Raw genomic sequence first — 20956 nt, 5'->3', positions numbered from 1 at the left:
GGGACTCGCTGTACCCCAGAGGGGGTGGCGGGTGTGGGGGCCACAAAGGAACGGCCCCTCCTCTGCACCCCACGAGGTTGGTGGGGTGCTGTGCTGTACTGCTCTTCCTGCACCCTCTTCCTTTCCTTCCTACTCTCCAATAAGCTTTTCTACTTTCTGAAACAAGAATCAAGGACCGCAGGAATCCCGCAGCCCTCCCCCTCAGCCCCCAGACACGGCCCCATCTGGATGCCCTCCCACCCTTGGGTTATTTTGTTTGCAGGTTTTTCATGCTTCGGTTTTCAGGCTGATGCTGCGGGGCCTGGTGTGGCGCCAGGTCAGCCCCAAGCAGGGCAATTCTTAACCCCACGCTGTCTGCAGCCCCCACACCCACATTCCTGTGTTTTTGTTTTGGGGATCACACTGGCGTTGCTCGGGGGTTACTCCTGGCTCTGCACTCAGGAATCACTCCTGGTGGCTCAGGGGACCGTTTGGGATGCCGGGGTTGAACATGCAAGGAAAGCGCCCTCCCCGCTGTACCATCACTCCAGCCCCCCACACCCAGATTCTCGAGCTGGCTGCGCTGTGGGTTCCCCACCCCCCACCCCCAGCTCCAGACCTGGAAACACACGTCTGTGGTTTTAAGGTGCCAAACTGGGGTCACTGGTGAGCGCAGTGTAGGGCCCCTGGCACAGACCCAGCTCAGGGTCTGGATGTCAACAGGTCCATGCTCGTGCCCCCAAGCAACAGGGACGGGTCCCCCCGCCCTCCCTGAGGCCCAAGGAGCCACCTGGGTCTCAAGAGTCCGGCGACAAAAAAAAAAAAAAAAAAAGAGTCCGGCGACAGAGATGCTTCCAAGTCAGAGGTTTAATGCTTCTGTCTGAAGGGGCAGGACAAGAAAGCGCGCACTGCAAACCAAGGAGAGGCAGGGAACGCCTCACACCCTTCTTCCCACCCCCGGAGCTGATGACATGTCCCTCTGTCCTCTGCCCAAGGAGGCAGCGTCTGCAAGGCCGAGTCCACGGCCCCTCAGCTCAGAGGGAAGCAGGGCCGACGCCATCATTCTTCGGGTGCACAGGGGAATGAGCTGAGTTTGGGGGAGTCACCCCAGTGGTGCTCAGGGGTTGAGCTCGGAGCTCCCGCGTACAAAGTCGTGTTCAGCCCTGCACCCCACTCCCGCCCTCAGGAGGGAGAAGCTGTGTTGGCTCGCAGGAGGCCCGCCGCCACCCCCCGCCTCAAACACATTCAGCTTCCCCGCGGGGCACTATGCCAAGGCTCTTACGGCCCAGTGGATGAGGTAGGCACTGTCTCCCCGCCTGGCACATGGGGAAACTGAGGCACAGAGGTGACGTCACCTGCTGGAGGGCCCATAGCCAGTGAAAGGAAAGGCTTGGTTTGGAAACCACCCGCCCCCCCTAAAATGGAAACCCCTGGTGCTCCTACCACAGTGCTCTCTGCCCCAGCCAAGACAGAGAAAGGAATAAGAGGGGGTTGGGAATGGCAGCTCTCCCTGGGTGCTGGGTCCAGTTGCAGCCCCCAAGGGAAAGGACCATGGATGGTTCTAGACTTCCTAGGTCGCTAACCACTGACTAGGAGTGTCTGGGGGGCTTGGCAGGAACTTGGAGAGAGGTTCTCTTCTGCAGCTGCACTGAGGGTTGAGGGGAAGGGGGAGAATTCTGAAGAAAACGGGGTCCCCTGCGTGGCAAAGGCACCTGAGAAGGGGCCACCCAAGGGCCAACGGCACCCGCGGCCCCCCCGACTCGGGAAGCCGGAAGGACGCGGCTCTGTCCTGGCGTCGGCATCACGGCACCGTGGGGCCCGTGTGGTCCCGGGCTTGCTGCGAGCTGGTTCCGGCCGCCCGGCAGGCTCCCGCCCCTACCTGGAGGCCAGAGAGCTGCTGTGGGACTGGCCCGAGGAGGACGAGGACGTGGCCGCGCTGAGCTGGGAGAAGCCGCTGGTACAAGACTCCAGGCTAGACATGGAGCCCCTGGGAGGAAGCGCCTGCGTCAGCCCCACGGTGCAGGGGGAGCTGCAGGTGCCGCCAATGAGGCCCCAGGGCTGCCACCCGGAGCAAGAGGGCACACGCGAGAGCCAGGCGAAGTCCCGTGAGACGCCGTCCCCAGCTCCCCGCCTCCCGCGCCCGCCCCAGGCCCTGCACCCCACGCCCACCTGAAGTCCTCCGACGCCAGCACCTCGTAGTAGTACAGGAGCTTGCACCTGGGTCCCGGGCTCTGCGGGGCATCGTCCCCGCCTGGGGGGCTGTGCATCCTCCACTGAAGCACGTACAGGCCAGGCCAGCGGGTCACGTGGGAGCCCTGCAAGGACAGACACGCGAATGGAGGGAGGGAGGGAGGGACAGACGCAGAGGCGGACACGGGAGCAGATGGGCGGGGGGCCACCTCCTCCCCCACCCCACTGTGCTCTTTCCCAACCCCAGGCCATCCCTGCTTCCCTCCGCTGAGGGCGTCCCTTGGAACCTGGGAGCCAGGGCTGGGCAGGGGCGGCTGCAGGCACAGTCGCTGCCTAACTGGGTGACGACGGGGATACGGGGTCCCCGTCAGGAGGGGAGGAGCTGGATCATGAGCAAAGGAGCGGCCGCTCACTGCTCGGCTGCAGCAAGAGGTTGGCACCCTGGGGGGGCGCAGGGGAGAAGAGCACCTGGGAGGGGCATGTGCGCCCATGTGTGTATGTGTGTGCTGCTATGTGTGAGGTGTGTGCCTGTGGGGTGCGCTGCGTGACTGCACATGTAGGGTCGGTGTACATGAATGTGAGTGCGGCGGTGTGCATGAACGTGCATGTGAGGCGTGCGTGTGTGTGTGTGGTGTACGCGTGTGTGACTGTGTTACTACATATGGTGTGTGCAAACATAGGGTAATGTGCGTGCATGTAGTACGTGTGGTTGTGTGCATGTGTTGTGTGCACACATGAGTGGTACGCATGCATCTGTGATCGTGCATGTAAAGTGTGTGAATACCTCTGTGTGGCACATGTGTGCACGTGTATGGTGGGTGCATGTGTGCTGTGTGCATGTGTGTGGCGTGTGCGTGTGTGTGGTGTTTCCCGCAAGCACAGGCCTCGGGAAATACCCAAGTCAGCTGGGGCAGCTCGTGTCCTGGACCCAGGTTCTCTTCCCAGGCCCACGGTCTCTCAGGGGCAGGGCTCTGCGTCAGAAGTCCCAGGGGGAAGCACTCGAGGGGTCCCTGGTGAAATGCATCTTGTGGGGCGGGGGGAGGTTTGGGGCCACCTGATGGTGCTCGGGGGTGACTCCTGGCTCTGTGCTCAGGGATCACTCCTGGTGGGCTCAGGGGACCCCAGGGGTGCCACAGGGATTGAATCCAGGTCAACTGCATGCAAGGCAAACGCCCTCCCCACTGTCCTATCGCTCCAGCCCCTAGCCTGCATCCTTGACCAGAGCTCCAGGGCCCTGAGGCGGGGCCCTGGGAATCCTTGTGCCCGCTGGCCCTGGGTCCCGGTCTGCCCACAGCAGTGCCCACCGTGGTGGGAAGGCACACCTGGATGCTCTCCCCCTCCCGGCACACGAGCGGGGCCTCCACGCGGCTGCAGTCAGCCCCCAGGGCCCAGCCCTGCTCTGGGCACTGCCCCGAGGCCCCAGGCTCCCGGGGTTCGGTTCTGGGCGGCAGGCGCGTGTGGTAGAGGCTGAACACCACGTCCCCTCGGAGAATGTCGAAGTCCCAGGTGATGACCGACGCCCCCTCCAGGATCTCCACGGCCACCTGCGGGGACAGGCCAGTGGGACCCCTGCTCCAGGCGCCCGTGCCCACCACCCGGACTGCCCGGAGGTCGGAGCCGGCCCAAAGGCCCTGCAGAGCAGATGCTGCTGCTGCTCACGGCCCCTCCCCGGGGGCGCGAAGCTGCCTCTCGGGCTCTGCTTGGGGAGCTCCAGCCGCACCTGGTGGGGGGCTCCGTGGAGAACGCTGGCTGCCTGGTAAGTGTCCCGCCACTGCCGCAGCTGCTCCGCGTGTCCCTGCTCCTCCTCTGTCAGGTACAGGGACTTGGGGACCAGCCCTCCTTCCGGAACATTGCACTGGGGACAGAGAATAGGCAGCAGGTGAGAGCCGAGTCTGAGCCACAGGAGGACCTCTGTGACCCCGGGACCGGCGGCCCCTTTCTGAGCTGGGCAGTGGCTACCAAGTCCCACTGACCAAACCTCCAGCACCAGTGATGCTATTGGCTTCCCCGTCCTGTGGAGGAGGCGGACGGGCCCAGACCATGTGCCTGAGGTCACACAGCAGAGAACTGCTAAGCCAGGGTAACACCCCCCACCCCACACCGCATCAGACCTTCCCCCGAGTCGGGGTCTCTTCGACATCATCCCTAGGCACCCCCCCAGCCAGGAGGGATGCGTTCCCCCAACCAAAGGCATCCTGATAAGCAGACCCTCAGGAGACCCTTCTCCCCCACACTTGAAGAATCACCCCACCCCCACCACCAGGCCTCTGGGATTCTAGAAGCTTCCATCGAGTTCTGGAAACTTCCAATATCTATGCCGGACGGGACTAAGGCTGGGGACATTGTTCTGCGAGCAGATGCCTCTCTCTGGGGAGCTTCTGGAAAAAGCCCGTCCCCCGACAGCCAGGCAGAAGGCCCCGGGAGCAAGCACCCACCGGAGAGACACCCCTGCCACTGACCCTCCGCCCAGCCCACCGCCGTCTCTCACCACACACTCGCCGCCCAGGAAGTCGGGAATCACGTCCTTGTCCAGGTAGTCCACAAGGCCGCCCGGGCCCTGGTAGTTGGTGCCGCTGTAGATGAGGAACTTGCGCCTGGTGTTCTCATGGATGAAGGGGCTGACCTGAGAGCGGGCAGGGGGCATCGCTCACCACACGCCCGCAGCCACACGGCCCGGCTTTGCTTGGCGGCTTGGGGGCCGCGTGGGCAAGGGCCGCTCCTGGCAGCGCTCGGGAGACTGTGCCCTGGGCCAGCACCTGCTCCCCAGCCGGAGGAGGAAGGAAGAGGCTGGAGCAGGGGCCGGCACCCGCCTGGCACGGGGCACCACCCGGATCCCCTCCCGGCACCGCATCCGCCCCGGAGCCCCTAGACAGACCTGCCAGGAGTGAGCCCTGGACACATCGCAGCCAGGCTCAGCCCCAGCACCGCCAGGCGTGCCCCCCGCCCCCAGGGTGCCGCCGCCGCTCACCAGCGCCCAGAGCACGGGGAAGACGCGCGGCGCACGCACGATGAGCAGCCGACCCAGCGTCTCGGGGTAGTTGCCCTCCACTACCTCGATCATACGCAGCAGCGCCTTCACCCCCGGCCGCCACAGGTGTCGCATGTTCAGCCCCTCCAGGTCCACCAGGCACGTCCAGGAGCTGCAGCGGAGACGCCCGGGCTCGCTGGCACCCAGCCCAGCCGCTGGCACAGGCCGCGGCGCGCAAGGACGAAGTTTGGGGGCGCCGGGAAGGGGCGCGTGGGGACGGGGGTCCCCGCCAGGAGGGAGGCCTCGGGCAGCCACCGCGGGGCAGGTCTCGGGAGACAAGTGAGGGGCTCGCATGGGGGGAGCTCTGACCTAGCGCCCCGTCCTCACCGGGACCATAAAGACAGGCCGGGCTGCCCCGAGGCCGGACCCGGAGAGCCCGAACCCCCCCACCCCGGGACTGGGAGCCCCTCCCCCCAGCTCCTACCTGATGGGCCGGCCAAGCTGCCTGCTGTTCCCCTCACAGCGTTTCTGGCCTTCCTCGCTGACGGACAGTACCTGGGGCAAGGAAAAGGTACGGGCACCTTCCCCTCCCAGCCTGCGGGCGCACCCCAGGGCTCTGGGAAACGGGGACCCCCGCCCCCCACTACTCACGTGCTGCAACAGGACGTCCTCCCCCACCGCCTTCATCAGGCCCTTGGTGTCCATGTGGCCCAGACGCAGGATGTAGAGGGGGCGGCCATCTGGGGGTGCAGACAACGGGGGGAGGGGGGATGCTCAGGGGGGCTGGACCAAGTTGGCCCCTGGCGGTCCTCCTCCCAGTTCCTCCTCCGGAAGGGGCCCTAGAGGGGTCAGCAGGGCCCCAGCCACCCCTGGGGTCACTAACACCTGCCTGCTCCCAGCCGGGAGGGGATCAGGCCCACTGCACCCGGGTTGGGCAGGACAGATGTGCTAAGGCTTCAAATCTGTGGGTCCAGACACGTGGCTCCAAGCCGAAGTCCATGTGTTGCAGGTGGGAGACCCGCGTTCGTCCCTGGCAGCATCCGGGGACAGCCCCACCCAGGACTGCCAGGTCCACAATCAGCTGGGGACTCCCCTACTGAGAACCACAGAGTTCAGCTCCTGTGTTTGTTTTTTTTTTTAAGGGGGAGACTGGGGATGTGGTTTAGCAGCTAAGCGCCTTGTCTGCCTGAGCTTGGGTTCAATCCCCAGCACTTGAAAAGATTGAGAAAAAACGTTTGGCTTGGGGAGTAGCGGGGGAGGGTTGAGCCACACTCGACATTGCTCAGGGCTAACTCCCGGCTCTGCACTCAGGGATCACTCCCGGAGGTGCTCGGGGGACCCTTTGGGGATGCCAGGAACTGAACTTGGGTCAGACGCATGAAGGGCAAACGCCCTTCCCGCTGGCCTATCGCTCCGGCCCCAAAACTTTTAGCTTCCTCTCAGCCCAAGCCAAAAGGCAACAGGCTGTGGACTGGCTAGCACAAGGGGTGGAGGCTGCCTTGCCCCTACCCAGCCCAGGCTCAAAGCCCTGAGCCCCACCAGGAGTGACCCTGAGCACAGAGCCAGGAGCAAGACCTGAGCACTGCCGGAGGGGGCCCAAAACCAAACCAAACAAGGTGGGATGCAGCAGATGGGAAGAGACGCCGGGAGAGGCAGGACCCCCACCCCAACTCCCGCGGGGGCCCGTGTCAGCTCTGCCCGCAGGGGCCCACCTGTGTCCTGGTAGTGCCAGCCTCCCGCGTAGAACTCCTGCAGCAGGGCGGGGGGCCGCCAGCTCTGCAGCAGCAGGTCCACCCGGTGCAGCTCCCGCCAGCTCAGGCTGCGGCTCAGCATGTCACGGGCCTTGTCCACGTGGAAGTCGCGGGCACGCAGGAAGCGCAAGATGTGCTCGTCCTTGGGGATCTGGGTGGGGAGCAGCGCGCCAGAGAATCACGTGCCATGCCCGGCGGCCAAGGGGGGACACGCGACTGCACCAGGGGCCATGCAGTACCCAGCGACCACGCCGAGGGCCGTGCAGTATCCAGCAACCACACTGGGGATTGTGCAGTGCCCAGCAACCACGCCGAGGGCTGTGCAGTGCCCAGTGACCATGCCAGGGGCTGTGCAGTGTCCAGCCCGCGTCCTCACACATGCAGGTGTTCAGCAGGGCTCAGAGCCAGCTCCCTGCCCGCTACTGATGGATTTTCGCGCCAACCCCGCCTCCTGTTTCCTGCTGCCCGCAGGGGACCAGCAGCCCCCCCCCCCGCCCTCCCCAGGGCCCAAGGATGGGCAGCTGACTTGTACCCCAGCCCCGGGGCCCCTGGCACCCACCTTGCCCCTGTGGGTCTCCTGCAGCCAGAGCCGAAGCTGGATGAGGCAGCTCTCCTGCAGGGGTGTGAGTGGACCCAGACACCTCGCGATGTACTCAGCGTCCAGCTTGCCTGGGGGAGGGGAGCGAGAGGGCTCAGGACAAGGGGTGACGTCCAGGGACATCTGAGCACTCAGCCCCCTCCCGTGCTTCTCTGCCAACTGCTCCTGCCACCCCCACGGTTCCTGCCCTTGAATTCCCAAGAATAAAGATAGTCCCAACCTCAGAGAATCTCGAACCCGGGACAGGACCAGGGCAGGGGCAGGGAGCACCATGGGGGCAGCCTCTACAGTGTCTTTCAGAAAGAAAGTCGAGGCTGAGAGAAGTCAGGGAACGGGGCCGGGTGTCCCAGAGCCTGTGGGCCCTGTGGGCAGAGTCCCAAATGCAAAGCGCGGCCAGGAAGCTCAGTGGCTCTGCCGTGTGCCCAGCTGCGGCCTTGTGCGGCCTTGTGCCCACCTTCCTGCGTCGCTCCCAGGCAGTAATTTCCCGCCCCCCGCGCCCCCCCTCCGCCACGATCACATGTTACTCACATGATCAAAAATAGTAATGAAGGCAGAGAAAGGGGGTGGGGGGGCGGGAGTGGGAGGGGATTTCAGTTGCGGTCCGGAAGGAACCAGCTCTGGTCCCCAGGCCCAAGGGACGGAGGAGGGCGCAGTGGGAGCGGCAGGCGTCTACCCCAAGACCTACCGTCTGCGCCCACTGTCCTGGGAACAAGGTCCGGGGGGCTGCCGGGCCCGGTGGCCTCCAGGGGGGCGGCGTCCCTGGATGCAGCCTGGGCACGGGGGTCCTCCTCCCGGACCGGGGCGGGTGTCCACCGGGGGATGTGCGAGGTGCCCTGGGAGACAAGCTCATTCAGGTAATACTCGATCACCTCCTTCCCCTGAGAAGAGAACAGGCAGGGCCTGGCAGTCACGGCCTGGGAGTCCCCCTGCCCGCCCCCAGCCCTGCTGAGTCCCTGAGCCATCCCTGTCTGAATGGAGAGGCGTGTGAGGTGGAATTCTCACAGGGCCAGGGAGGTGGCCCAGGAGGCAAAACAAGGCCCAGTCTGATCTCAGCACTGCAGGGTCCCCAAGCACTGCCACAAACACCCCTGCTGGTCCCCAAGCACTGCCAAGTGTGGTCCCCATAATGTGTCCTGAGGGGCAAGAAGTTGCTTGTGGCCAACCCAGGTTCAATCCCTGGCAACCCACGTGGTCCCCCGAACCCATCAAGAGTGATCTCTGAGCACAGAGCCAGGAGTAAGCCTGAGCACTGCTGGGTGTGGCCCCAAAACAAAGCCAAAAAAAAGTCATGAGGCCATGGCAGTGGCTCTGTGGTAAAGCACGTGCCTTCCACATATTCAGCCTGGGAGGATTCCAGTGTCACACATAGACACACAGAGACACAGACGTGCAAAAATGCACACAGACACATACATATACACACATGCACACAGACACACAGACATGCACACATACAGAGACACACAGACATGCACACAGGCATACAGACATACACACAGAGAGAGATATACACATGCACACAGTCACACACAGACACACAGAGGCATACACATACACACAAAGACATGCACAATCCCAAGGAAGAGTTCCCAGACATCACCAAGTAAAAAACATAAAATAGCCACGAGTAAGTTTTATACTTCAGACATAAAGTTTCAATTCATTAGATAAAAAATGTTGCTTCATGAGGCCAGAGACATATGACCACATGGTGAGGGCATTTGCCTTGCATGCAGCTGACCCGGGTTCAATCCCCAGCATCCCAGGGGGTCCCCAAACCCACCAGGAGCAATCCCTGAGCACAGAGCCAGGAGCAATCCCTGACCGTTGCTGGGTGTGATCCCTCCAAAAAACCGTATAAATAAAAAAGTATCACTTCTTGCCTGCTGGCTTGCCAGGAGTGACAGCTGAACGCAGAGCCAGCAGGAAGCCCAGAGCACTGCTGGGGTGACTCCAAACCTCCCCCTAGTCCCCCCCTCATGCCAAAGGAATGTGGGAGATCTTCTGAGCCGGCAGCGGCCACGGTCACCACCTGTGCCCCTCTGTCCCCAGAGTCACCAGCAGGATCTGGACCGAGAAGCTGGTGGACGAGGACGAGTCTGTGGTGTCCCATTCCCAGCGCAGGGACAGGACTGGCCATTCCCCTCCCTGGGGGCCAGGACCCCAAGTGACGCTCTGGGATGGCGGGGCCCCTCACCCGCTTGATGTTGGCCGTGTACTGCTTCATGGCGATCTTCTCCAGGGCACTTTCGAAGCCGAAGAAAGAGCGGATGTCCAGCGAGGCCGACTGCTCGAAAGATGTCCAGTCCTGGTTCTCGGGGTGCACCTGAAAGCCAGGAGGAGCTGGCGGCACAGCCGCAGGGCCATCCCCGCGACGGCACCGCCCGGACAGCCTCCAGCCCTCTCACCCGCGCCCCAGCGGCTCATGACCTGGGCACCCGCGCCCACTGCCCCCCACATGCTCCCTCCACGGCCAGGACAAGGGTGGGCGAGTCTCCATCATCTGGGGAGCCGGGGCCGAGCAGGGCCTCACCCAGGTCAGGTCCGCGCTCCTCACGCAGAGAGGCAAGAGGAGGCTGGAGGGCACGATGCCCAAGCAGGCCGGGAGCGGGATGCCCGGGAGCGGGTGCAGCGGCCGCTGTCCCTGGGTCGCTCTCCCTGCCGCACACACCCACACCCCGGGCGGGCGCTCACCCGGTAGCTGCAGTGCTCCTGGACCACCACGCGGCTGGCGAAGGTCTCGTTGTGCGCCTCGATGAGCAGCGTGCGTTCTCGCCAGTTCAGCACGTTCCGCTGCACGAACACCACGTGCTCCACGCCCGCGATCTGGGCCAGGGACGGGGTTGCTGCGGGTCGTGCGGGGCGGGGGCGCGCATCCCGCCCGGGCCGAGCCCCACAGGCTTCCCCCGCGGGACCCCCCTCCGGCCCCGCCCGGGTGCCCACCTTGCGCAGCAGCCGCGGGGCCTCCACGCGCAGCCGGCAGCTGCGTTCCACCACGTGCACCGCCCCGTCGGCGCTCCGGGACTCGCTCAGCACCTCGCTGCCCAGGAAGACCGGGATCTGCGGGCAGGTGGGGAAGCGCTTCTCGTAGGCCTGGGGGCAGAGCGAGGGGTGAGCGGCCGGGCACGGGGAGCGGAGCCCCCCCAGCAAGGCCTCGCCCGCCCGCTGCAGCTCCCCAGCTCTGCAAGGAGAGCATCCCCAGATCCCAAGCACCAGGAGGACGGGGGTGCCCTGCCTGGGGCCGGGGCATCATTTGCTTTTGAAATTGTTTTGGGCCACACTCCTGGGTGCTCGGGGCTTAACTCCGGGGTTTCGTGCTCAGGGATCACTCCTGCTGGGGCCTGCGGGGTCATAAGAAGTGTTGGATGTGGGCAAAACCTGTGCCCTCACCTCTGTACTGTTTCCAGACCCCCGGTTGATTATGTTATTCGTTTTAGTTTGGGATCATCTGGTTGGTTGATTGGCCATTGCTCCTGGCACAGTGCTCATAGTTCACTCTGCGTGCATGAACATACCAGCCCTTGAGTTATCTCCCAGCCCTGGGCATCATTCTATTTTATTTTTATTTATTTTGGTTTTGGGGCCACTCCTGACTGTACTCAGGGCTTACTCCTGGCGGGCCTCAGGGGACCATATGTGGTGCAGGGGATCGAACCCAGGTCAGCTATGTGCATAGCAAGCACCTCACCCACTGTTCCATCTCTCCAGCCCCTGGGGTGCATCTTTTTCGTTGTTGCTTATTTGTTTGGGGGCCACATCCAGTGATGCTCAGGTGTTACTCCTGGCAGTGCTTGGGGGGCCCTAAGGGGTGCCAGGGATCGAACCCTTGAACCCAGGTTGGTTGCATTCAAGGCAGATGCCCTCCCCGTTGCACGATCTCTCCAACCCCAACGGGTGCGCGGTTTTGAAGGGTGTCTGGGAGAAGCTCGGGGGAGCGATGCTCTGGTTCCACTCCCAGCACAGCAAGATCTTCCAGGCCCCATCGGAGTGACCCGAGCACCAGGCCAGGAGTAAGCGCCATGAGGCATGGACCCGAAAGAAAAAAAGAAAATGTAAAGAAGGGCTCTTTCGAGGCTGGAGCAATAGCACAGCAAGTAGGGTGTTTGCCTTGCACGCGGCCGACCCGGGTTCAATTCCCAGCATCCCATATGGTCCCCTGAGCACCACCAGGGGTAATTAATTCCTGAGTGCAGAGCCAGGAGTAACCCCTGCGCATCGCTGGGTGTGACCCCAAAAAGCCAAAAAAAAAAGAAGAAGAAGGGGTCTTTCATGGGGTGAAACTAACAACATCTAACACTGTTTGTGATTTAGAAAATAAAGGGGAGGGGCTGGAGCGATAGCACAGCGGGTAGGGCGTTTGCCTTGCACGCGGCCGACCCGGGTTCGATTCCCAGCATCCCGTATGATCCCCTGAGCACCGCCAGGAGTAACTCCTGAGTGGAGAGCCAGGAGGAACCCCTGTGCATCGCCAGGTGTGACCCAAAAAGCAAAATAAATAAATAAATAAAGGGGAACAGGAGGAATACGAGAGTCCGTCGCCCGGATGGAACCCACAGAGGCCGGTGATCCACAGAGGCCCGAGATCCTCGTCTCAGGGGGCAAGTGAGGGGCCGACAGCCAGGGTGCCCTGCGCCCACTTCCAGCCAGTGTGGAAACTGCATCTCCGCCTGGGCACCAGCAAGAAGGAGGCGGAGGCAGGCACAGTGGGCGGCCCTGACCCCTGAGAGTTGGAGTCAGAGGGGGCATGACGCTGTCCAGCCTGGTGTCACCACCCAGGTGGCTCAGAATCGGAATCAGCCTGAGTCCGGAAATAGCACTGGCACCCAAGGACACAGCCTCCTCCTGCCTTCCCCGAGCCAAGAGGGGGCACCCGGGAGAGACCCTCGAGGCAGAGCTTGGGGCTCTCTGCAGAGAAGCCCACGGAGCTGTTTCTGTCCCTGCCTGAGGCTCTTGGCCGCCATCGTCCCCCAATGCCTGAGTGTCCCCCTGCTGAACAAGCACACGCTTCAGCCCTCACAGCCCTCTGGCCAGTCCAGGCAAGGATGTCAAGGCTGCCCACTCCGAGGGGAGCTGGCCAGAGCCCAGAGCTGCCAGAGCAGCTAACCAGGGCCAGGCAAGGGCCTCCAGGAACTTCTACGCGTCTCCGCTGACTTAGCGCGATTCTCTGCTGAGTCACCCTGAGCCAGCCCCTCTCTGACAAGGGGGTTCCGGGGCCTTGCTGGGGGCTCCTGGGATGCCCAACTCCCCCTGAGACCCCCACGTGTTGGAGTCTGAGAGTGCCTGGACTCCCACCCTGTCCGCCCCAAGCCCCATGCCCAGTGCCCAGCACAGAGTGGGCACTTAGGACAATCCCGGGCGGGGACCCGGGGGAGGGGGGCGGCAGTGGACAGCAGGCAGAGGGGCAAACACAGCCTGTGCTTGCCAGGAGCCCCACACAGTGGCCAGCAGCGGCCCGCTGTGGATAGTGTGGCTGGCAGTGGCTGGCAGTGACCATGCCCGTCCAGGACCGCACTTCCAGGGAGCCCAGAGGAGCTATTTCTGCAGCGGATGTGGCAGCTGTTCTGCCCTCCCTCATGCAACTGTTCTGGAGCAGGGGCTGTCCCAAGAGTCCAGCTGGCACCTCACCTTCCAGGGCACATAACCATCCTCTCAGCGGCTGCTCCCCCACAGGAAACAGAGAGATCCCCTGGCAGTGCTCAAAGGCAGCTCCTGGCTCTGTGCTCAGGAGCACCCCCTGGTGGTGTTTGTGGGGGGACCCTCTGTGGTCTGTCTCCAGCCTGGCTTTCAGAACAGTTTCTGTTCCATGGAGACACGATTCTCAGGCCGCAAAATTCACCCCTTTACAGTGATTCCATGGAGCGGAACATTCCACCTCCTCCAAGCTGGTCTGTGCGCCCACAGCAGCTACCCTCGTTCACCTTCTCTTTCTCTTCAGGGTTCAGGACCTCCCTTGCTTTCTTCTGGGCTGTGGTACAGGGCAGTGTTCAGGGCTGAGTAATATTCCTTGCTGTGGAGCCCCCGATGCTGTGTCGATGTAGCCCAGCTGCAGCTGACTGGAGCACCCTTGGCAGCACCCAGCTCAAGAGGGACGTGGGCAGGGGAGGAGTGGGCAACAGACACCCCTCCAGAAGCCTTTGGGAGTGGCCCTGCCCAGTGATAAAATCAGGGACACCCAGATGGCTCCATCGTGGACATGGCCATGAGTCTGGGGACACAGAACCCAGGCACAGTGGGAGAGCGAGGCTGGGCAGGGACTCAGACCCTCGGGCAGAGCCTCCACGGCCCCCCTTCATGCCCCTGGTGTTTGTTGCAGGTGCTCTGTGGGATACCCAGGGGTCTTCACTCCCATGGGGGCCGTGCAGAACTCGGATGCTCTGAGGGTCATGTGGGCTGCATGGAACTCAGGCCCACGGCTTCCTGCGACACAGGGCTACCCCCATGGACCCCCATAGATGGGAGGGGCTTTGATGGGAGGGGCTGCTCCCTGCTCTGTGCTCCAGGGTTCCTCCCCACAGTGCTTAGGAACCATGAGGTGCTGTGGTTGAACCCGGGGATCCCACGTGCCACCCCACACGCAGCATGGTCACCAGTGGTGCTCAGGGCTTCCTCCTGGCGCTCTGCTCAGGTGCAGCCCTGGCAGAGCTCAGGGGAACCATGCAAGGCAAGCGTCCTGCCGCCAGGCCATCGCTCAGCCCCTGAAAAGGTCCATTTTGTTCTATTCATCCTTTGGCCCATCTTGTGGGCGGCCGAACCCACAGGAAGTAGGAGCAGGTGAGGACAGAGCGGGGCTGTCTCTAGGCCTCTCTCTACCTGGCCCACCCCTGGGCACCGGGGACAGCAGGAGAGGAGGGCCCAGGGCCCAGCGCACAGCCCGCCCCCCAGAGAGGCTGCTGTCTACACCGCAGGACCCACACTGCAAGAGAGCGAGAAGAAGGTGCTAATCTCTCGATGACTCAGCTCCAGCTTCCTCTGCTCCGGTGTGCTGACTCAGCCCACACGCGCGCCCTCTTGTCTTTTTACATTTATTCTGGGCGGGAGGGAGAGTTTGGGGCCACATGTGGTGGGTGCTGGGGGATTACTCCTGGCTCTGGGCTCAGGAACCCACACGTGGTTTCTGAAACCGAACTGGGGTCCAGCTGCATGCAAAATAAGTGCCTTCCTTCTGCCGGCACTTTCTACAGGCTCACAGGCATACACATGCAGGCACACAAGATGCACACGTGTGTATGTGTATACATATACACTTATGTGTGCACACACACATACTCGTTAACTGCAGGAAGGCAGGAGCTACTCTGGATGCAGGTCCAGAGACCAAGAGTCCAGTCTCAGAAGAATCCGCCCCTCTCTAAGCTACTTCCTAATTGCGCGGTGCTGGGGTCCCCAGGTCCCCCATATGCAAGGCCCACCCAAAGGCTTGACCCCTCCCCCGGGCTTCCAGTTTTCATGAAAAAGATCCGTCTGAGCAAGAAAGCGGGCAAATTGCATGGGTGTTGGGGACCCACCGGGAGGTGCCCAGGGATCACTCCGGGGATTCTCGGGGGACCTGAGGCAGTGCCAGGGATCAAGCAGATCAGCAGCTTGCAAGCTAAGTGCCTCCCCCGCGGGCCCCTCTGCAGCCGGAAGGGAAGTGGGGAGAGCATGAGGCGCGCTTCTGTGCTGTGCTGTTCCATGCGCTCCTGGGGGCAGCACGCCCGCCTGGCTGGGAGCTCGCACCCACAGTGCCCGCCGCCCGGGGCTCGCGGTTACTCCGCCTTCACCCCTGCAAGAGCCCTACCCTGCCACAGCGAACACCCCTGGGCACGCAGGCGGGTGTGGAGTGAGTCGTGGGGGCCAGAGTGCAGCCCCCCCTCCCTCTCCCCGTCCAAATCAGAACCCAGCAGGGTGCGGGGCTCTGTAAGCCAGCCAGGATAGAGCGCGTTGCTCCCCTTAATCTGTTGGCAACGGGATCAGATGACGGGCTCCGGGGAACTAATTTAAACTCATTTTAAATGAGGCCCCTGCTGCTTTATTAACATTTGCTGCTAACAACACTGGCTGGCGGGAGGGGCCTGGCCGGGTCTGGAAGGTGCCTGCAGAGGGTGCCCAGAAAGCTCGTGACCCCCACAAGAGGCAGGTTCTTAAATATTTCACTCCTTAATTGCTGAGGCAGCCCCCGCCTCCACACCCCGGGGAAGGCTGAGGAAATTCTAGCCCTGCAGAGGTGCAGAATCTGATCTCCCCAAGGCTGCTGGCCCCACCGGGCCCCGGGCAATGACGGGAGGTCATTGGTGAATCCTCCGCGGATGCCAAGGGGACACAGATGCTCCCAGAGCAGCAGAACTAGGATCCCACATGTATGACTGTGAACGCAGACGCAGACGCCCAACTCTAGGACCTTGAATCTCTGCAACGAGGCTAGAGAGCCCGGGTGTAAGGCGCTGGCCTTGCACTCTGCCCAGCCCTGTCTGAATATCAGTGCTCCCTGAGTACCTCCAGGTGTGGCCCCAAGCTCCCCAAAATAAATGCATGAAGGCCGCCTTGCACCCCGAGGAGGGTTGTGTGGGGCCCAAAGCCCTGGGCCATCTTTTAGACCTAACGGAGCTCAGACAAGGTCACACCGGGTCTGGGGTTCCAAGCCCCTGGTGTGGGGATCGGCTGGCATTTCCATCCCCCCTCCCAAAGGCTGGGCTCTGAGGGGTCCTGAGTCCTGATAGTAACGGCCCAGCGGCACCCAGTGATCTCAGACCTGTCTCTGAGGAGTGATGAGGTGTGTCCTGCCTACAGCAATGCCCTCACGCCTCGGTCGCCCCCTCGGCCGCCCCAGTGAAGCAAGGCTCTGCCCCCAGAACCTGCCTCGTGGGGTGAGGGGCTAAGAGAGGGACTTGGGTAGGACTGTGGGGAAAGTGCTATGCCGATGGACAGGGCTTCAACCCCCCCCACCCCAGCATCCCACAGGATCCCCTGAACCCCCACCAGGGCTGATCTTTGAGCCCAGAGCCAGGAGTCAACCTTCAGCATGCTGGGCACGACCCCAAACAAACAACGATGCTGACAGCAACATCAGCGATTAACTGAAGTAACACCCATGGCATTAGCGACGCCCGGGCTGTCTTGGTACCGACTTCCCGTCAGTGCTCACTTGGGTTTTTGAAAAAGAAGGGCCCTGACCGGCCTCCACAGCAGGGGAGCCCGGAGAATATCTTGCACAGGTGAAGCCCATCCCCCAGGCTGGTCACACTCTTGGGGAGGAAGGGGCTTAGGGCCACAGGGTTACTCCTGACTCTGTGCTCAGGGATCACTCCTGACAGTGCACAGTGGACCATGGGATGCCGGGGACTGAACCCAGGTTGGCCATATGCAAGGCAAATGTCCTCCTTGCTGTACTACCTCTCAGGCCCCTGGTCACTCGTTTTTTTTTTAAATTTATTTTTTTAGCTCTCATTTATTTTTTTTAATTGATTAATTTATTTTTATTTATTGAATCACTGTGGGAAAGGTTACAAAGCTTTCAGGTTTACACTTTCATTTATTTATTTTTTTGCTTTTTGGGTCACACCCGGCGATGCACAGGGGTTATTCCTGGCTCATGCACTCAGGAATTACTCCTGGCGGTGCTCAGGAGACCATATGGGATGCTGGGAATCGAACCCAGGTCGGTTACGTGCAAGGCAAACGCCCTACCCGCTGTGCTATCGCTCCAGCCCCACAAAGCTTTCAGGTTTAAGTCTCGGTCAGGCAATCATCTAACACATTTCGCTTCACCAGTACTCATTTTTCACCACCAAGAACCCCAATAAACCCCCCCTCCCAACCCTCCCAATGCCTGTGAGGGAGATGAATTCTAGTTAACACTCTATCTACTTTGATTAGATTCTTTGTTTCGATAAAAGATGACTCTTTTTTTTTTTTTAAGAAAGACGGAGAAGATGACTGCAAAGATGACACTGAGTTAATTAACCCACAGTCAGGAATGGGCCACTGGTGGTGCCCGCCAGGATCCACATGTTGTGCAGATCTAGGACGGTTCTCACCCACCAGTCCCACCGAGCTCAATCAGCATGGTGCAGTTTAAAGAAATGAGAACTAACTCGACCTCAGCTCAGTTTCGTTAAAGAGGAAAACAGAAGACAGAGTTCAGTGCAGTGGGATGGCAGCAGAGCGCCCAGCCCAAGGGCACTGGCCCTGCACGAAGCCCAGCCACCCTAGGTCCGATCCCGGCATCCCATATGGTCCCCCAAGCACCGCCACAGAGCACCATCCCTGAGCACAGAGCCAGGGAGAAGCCCTAAGCACAGCAGGTATGACCCAAACAAACAAATAAATAAGAGAAACCCAGAGAGGTGAGCTCATCTGCACTGGGAGGGTGGGAAGGGTCACACCTCACCCCTGCTGAGGGCCAGTGCCCAGCTGGGAACAAAGCCGGACACAAGCGCAGAAAATCGCCTTTGTGCCCACACAGAGCGCAAGTCATGTCGAGCTCTGCAGCTATCTGGGGACAATGGTGTTTTGTAAACAGTCAGCAAAGTGGCTTTGTCGCTGCGGTTTGGGGCGGCCAGGCCTGGAGGAAGATAAAGCCAGAGAGAGGCTTGGCTGTGTCTGGACTCCCGCTGCCTGCACCCTCCAGCACCCCGAGAGTGCAGAGCCCCCTTCTCGGGCCGCTCACAGCTGGCCGCAGCTTCCCCGGCACCTCTCCGGGCTCCTTCCACCAGCGTGTTCCAAGGAGTAGCGAGGGCAAACGTTTTTTGGAAATCCGAACAAGCTAAGTCAAGCTTCCCCAAAGCCCAGGTAGATATTAGCATATTCTTAACTGCCGACCAACTGACTGGGACTGGTCTCCGCTTTCGTGGCAGAGAAGAGTGGGCACCTACAGCGTCCCAGGGGAATGGACAGTGCCTCTCCTCTACGGAGCGAGAGAATGAATGAATGAATGAATGAAGCCCAGGGCCTGAGATATGTGAGCTGCCTGGAGCCTCAGGTAAAATCATTCATCATTAGCTCCCACTTATTATCAACCCGGCCCTATCCAACTCCTGGTTAGCACCTGCAACCATCGCCTTTGACCCTATAAGCACCAATGGCCTTAGAAGGTTCTAGAAGCATCCCTGATCTACATATGAAGGACGTGCATTGAGGACTCAGCAATGCTTCAAGTCACAGTCCTGGGCCTGGGCCTAGTCCTACTTCCCCGGGTTCAATCCCTGGCACCCCAGAGGGTCTCTCAAGTGGCACCAGGAGTGATCCCTGAGCACTGTCAGGTGTGGTCCCAAAACAAAAACTAAATAGATAAGTAAAAATAAAGACATAGCAGATAGATTCTTACAGTAAGACTGTCCAGGACACACACAGGCAACACACACCAGTCACACACACACACATACACACACGCACACGCACGGGCACGCACAGGCATGCAGACACACACACACATGTGTGCTGTCACTGTCACTGTCACTATCCTCCCGCTGTTCATCGATTTGCTCGAGCGGGCCCAGTAACGTCTCCATTGTGACAATTGTTACTGTGTTTGGCATATCGAATACGTCACGGGGAGCTTGCCAGGCTTTGCCGTGCAGGCGAGATACTCTCGGTAGCTTGCCGGGCTCTCCGAGAGGGGTGGAGGAATCGAACTCGGGTCAGCCATATTGGCCGCTTGCAAGGCAAACGCCCTACCCACTGTGCTATCGCTCCAGCCCACACATGTGTGCACATGTGCAAATACATGCATGCAGACACATGCGTGTGCGCGCACGCACACACACACACACACACACACGAGACATCACTGGATATCCAAGTCCTCAGGGGAAGGGGGAGCAGGCAGGAGGCTGGGGAGATTAAGGAGTCTCTCCCTGCAGGTACAAGCGGGGACAGGACCGTGTGGTGGAGTGACAGGGCCGGCTGCCTCCCACGAGTGCCTCCTGCGTGGCAGCCCCAAGGGAGAGGCCCGGGCAGAGCCCACTTCCCACCACCGCCACAAAGGGGGTGTGTCTCTAGCAGCTGCCCACCTGTGTCCAGGACCAGAGCCACCGATCCACTGAACTGGGGGCCGAGCTCAGGAGCCACACCAGGGACCTGCTGCCCCAGCCCAGCTGGCACCTGACGTGCTCGGACTCAGCCCTGAAGGACAGTGCCCACCTGTGTCCCTTGCTGCACCTGGTCTGGGTTTGTGGGAGGATGGGGAAGACGGATGGGGGCAGGACTCGGGGGTCTCCACAGGATTCGGGCCTCTTTGCTGCACCCAAAGTCAGCTCCTCAGTGGTGATGTGGGAGGCCTGAGACCCTACTCAGATGGACCCAGTAAAGACCTCGTGCGCCCTACTGTGAGCCCTCGGCCTCCACCGGCGCGATCACTGTCACCTTCATCGTCACACGAAAGGACGGCACTGGTCTGCCCCTGGAGCCTAGTTTTTTGGGGTGGGGGTGTGCGGGGACAGAGGAGGAAGAAGGGGCAGAAGTCCAGGAGGGAAAGGCAGCCCGTGTGCTGTGGGCAGGTCTAGGGCGACCACCAAGCAGAGGGTCCCTGCTTTGGAGCTCACGCCCTTGCAGGTTGCCTGGGCAGCCCAGTCCCCTCCTCCCTCTGGGGCACCTGAAGGGACCCCTCTCCTTCCCACCACACCTACTCTTACACCCGCAGCTGTCCCCCAGGCCTGAGACTCAGGCGCGCACTCACCGCCATGACCAGCTCAAAGGGGTACTTGTAGACGCGCACTGGAGACTGGTATTTCTGTACCATGGCCTCGGGGTGGGGGGTGCCTGCAGGAGCGGCAGGGGCAGGAGCGCAGAGCCTGGGGTGAAGGGCAGCCATGAGAGCCGGAACCCCACCCACCGCCCCCACCCACACTTCCTCCCCGTTTGCAAAGCCAGGGGGAGCATGTATTCCCCCAAATTCCTTGGGGCCAGGCCCCAAGCACCCGACCTGTTCCTTGCCCAGCGCCCTCCAGCCCGCACTCACCCCTCCTCGGCGAGCAGTCAGCACCCCCAAACTTTTCCCTTCACAGCCAAGGCCTCGGAAGCTCCGTGCACCCGCCCACATGCGCGCGCGCTAGCAGTTCTTGCATTTCCAGGATTCACTTCACCCACGCGCCGGCAGCGCCACGCAGACATTCTGACCCCGGGTCCCTGCAGGAATCCTGCCCCCGCCTTGCCGTTTCGCCCCAAGCCATCCTGACCCTCGCGCACACTCACCTCCCTGCGGACCACACAGCCTGGCACCTGCCCCCAGCTGCTGCACGCCATCACCTACCCAACTCCGGAGGGCGCAGAATGCCCCCCGGTGCGCACACGCGCGCACACGGGCACGCACACACGCACGCACGCAAGCACAGCCCGCTCACCCTCGCCCTCGGGGGCGGCACGGCCCCGGAGCCGCGCGGGGCTGAGCCCGCTGGGGTCCCCGCTGCACGCTGGCGTCCCGCGCTGCACCCGCCGCGGCCTTGGGTGGGGCCCGTGGGACCCGCAGCGAGACCTGCCCGCGGGAGCGCTCCAGCA

The 20956-nt window shown here is 61.9% G+C and overlaps 1 protein-coding gene across 1 annotated transcript; it reads right to left on the bottom strand.

The window, feature by feature from the left end:
- Positions 1-1843: 1843 nt before the first annotated feature.
- Positions 1844-20205, bottom strand: SEC14L5 (SEC14 like lipid binding 5). Its single transcript, XM_056135175.1, has 15 exons — positions 20139-20205; positions 10430-10579; positions 10181-10312; positions 9684-9812; positions 8172-8364; positions 7448-7557; positions 6850-7039; positions 5789-5877; positions 5622-5692; positions 5138-5309; positions 4658-4792; positions 3890-4024; positions 3492-3713; positions 2149-2294; positions 1844-1966 (listed from the first exon to the last, which is right to left on the bottom strand). The coding sequence occupies exons 1-15, from the start codon at positions 20199-20201 to the stop codon at positions 1855-1857; spliced, it is 2049 nt and encodes a 682-aa protein (XP_055991150.1). The 5' UTR covers positions 20202-20205; the 3' UTR covers positions 1844-1854.
- Between the last annotated feature and the right edge of the window lie 751 nt (positions 20206-20956).

This window comes from Sorex fumeus, unplaced genomic scaffold (genome assembly GCF_029834395.1).
Source record: "Sorex fumeus unplaced genomic scaffold, SorFum_2.1 ptg000110l, whole genome shotgun sequence".
NCBI lineage: Eukaryota > Metazoa > Chordata > Mammalia > Eulipotyphla > Soricidae > Sorex > Sorex fumeus.
The sequence above is the reverse complement of the archived record's forward strand: the minus strand, read 5'-3'. Positions and strand labels throughout refer to the sequence as shown.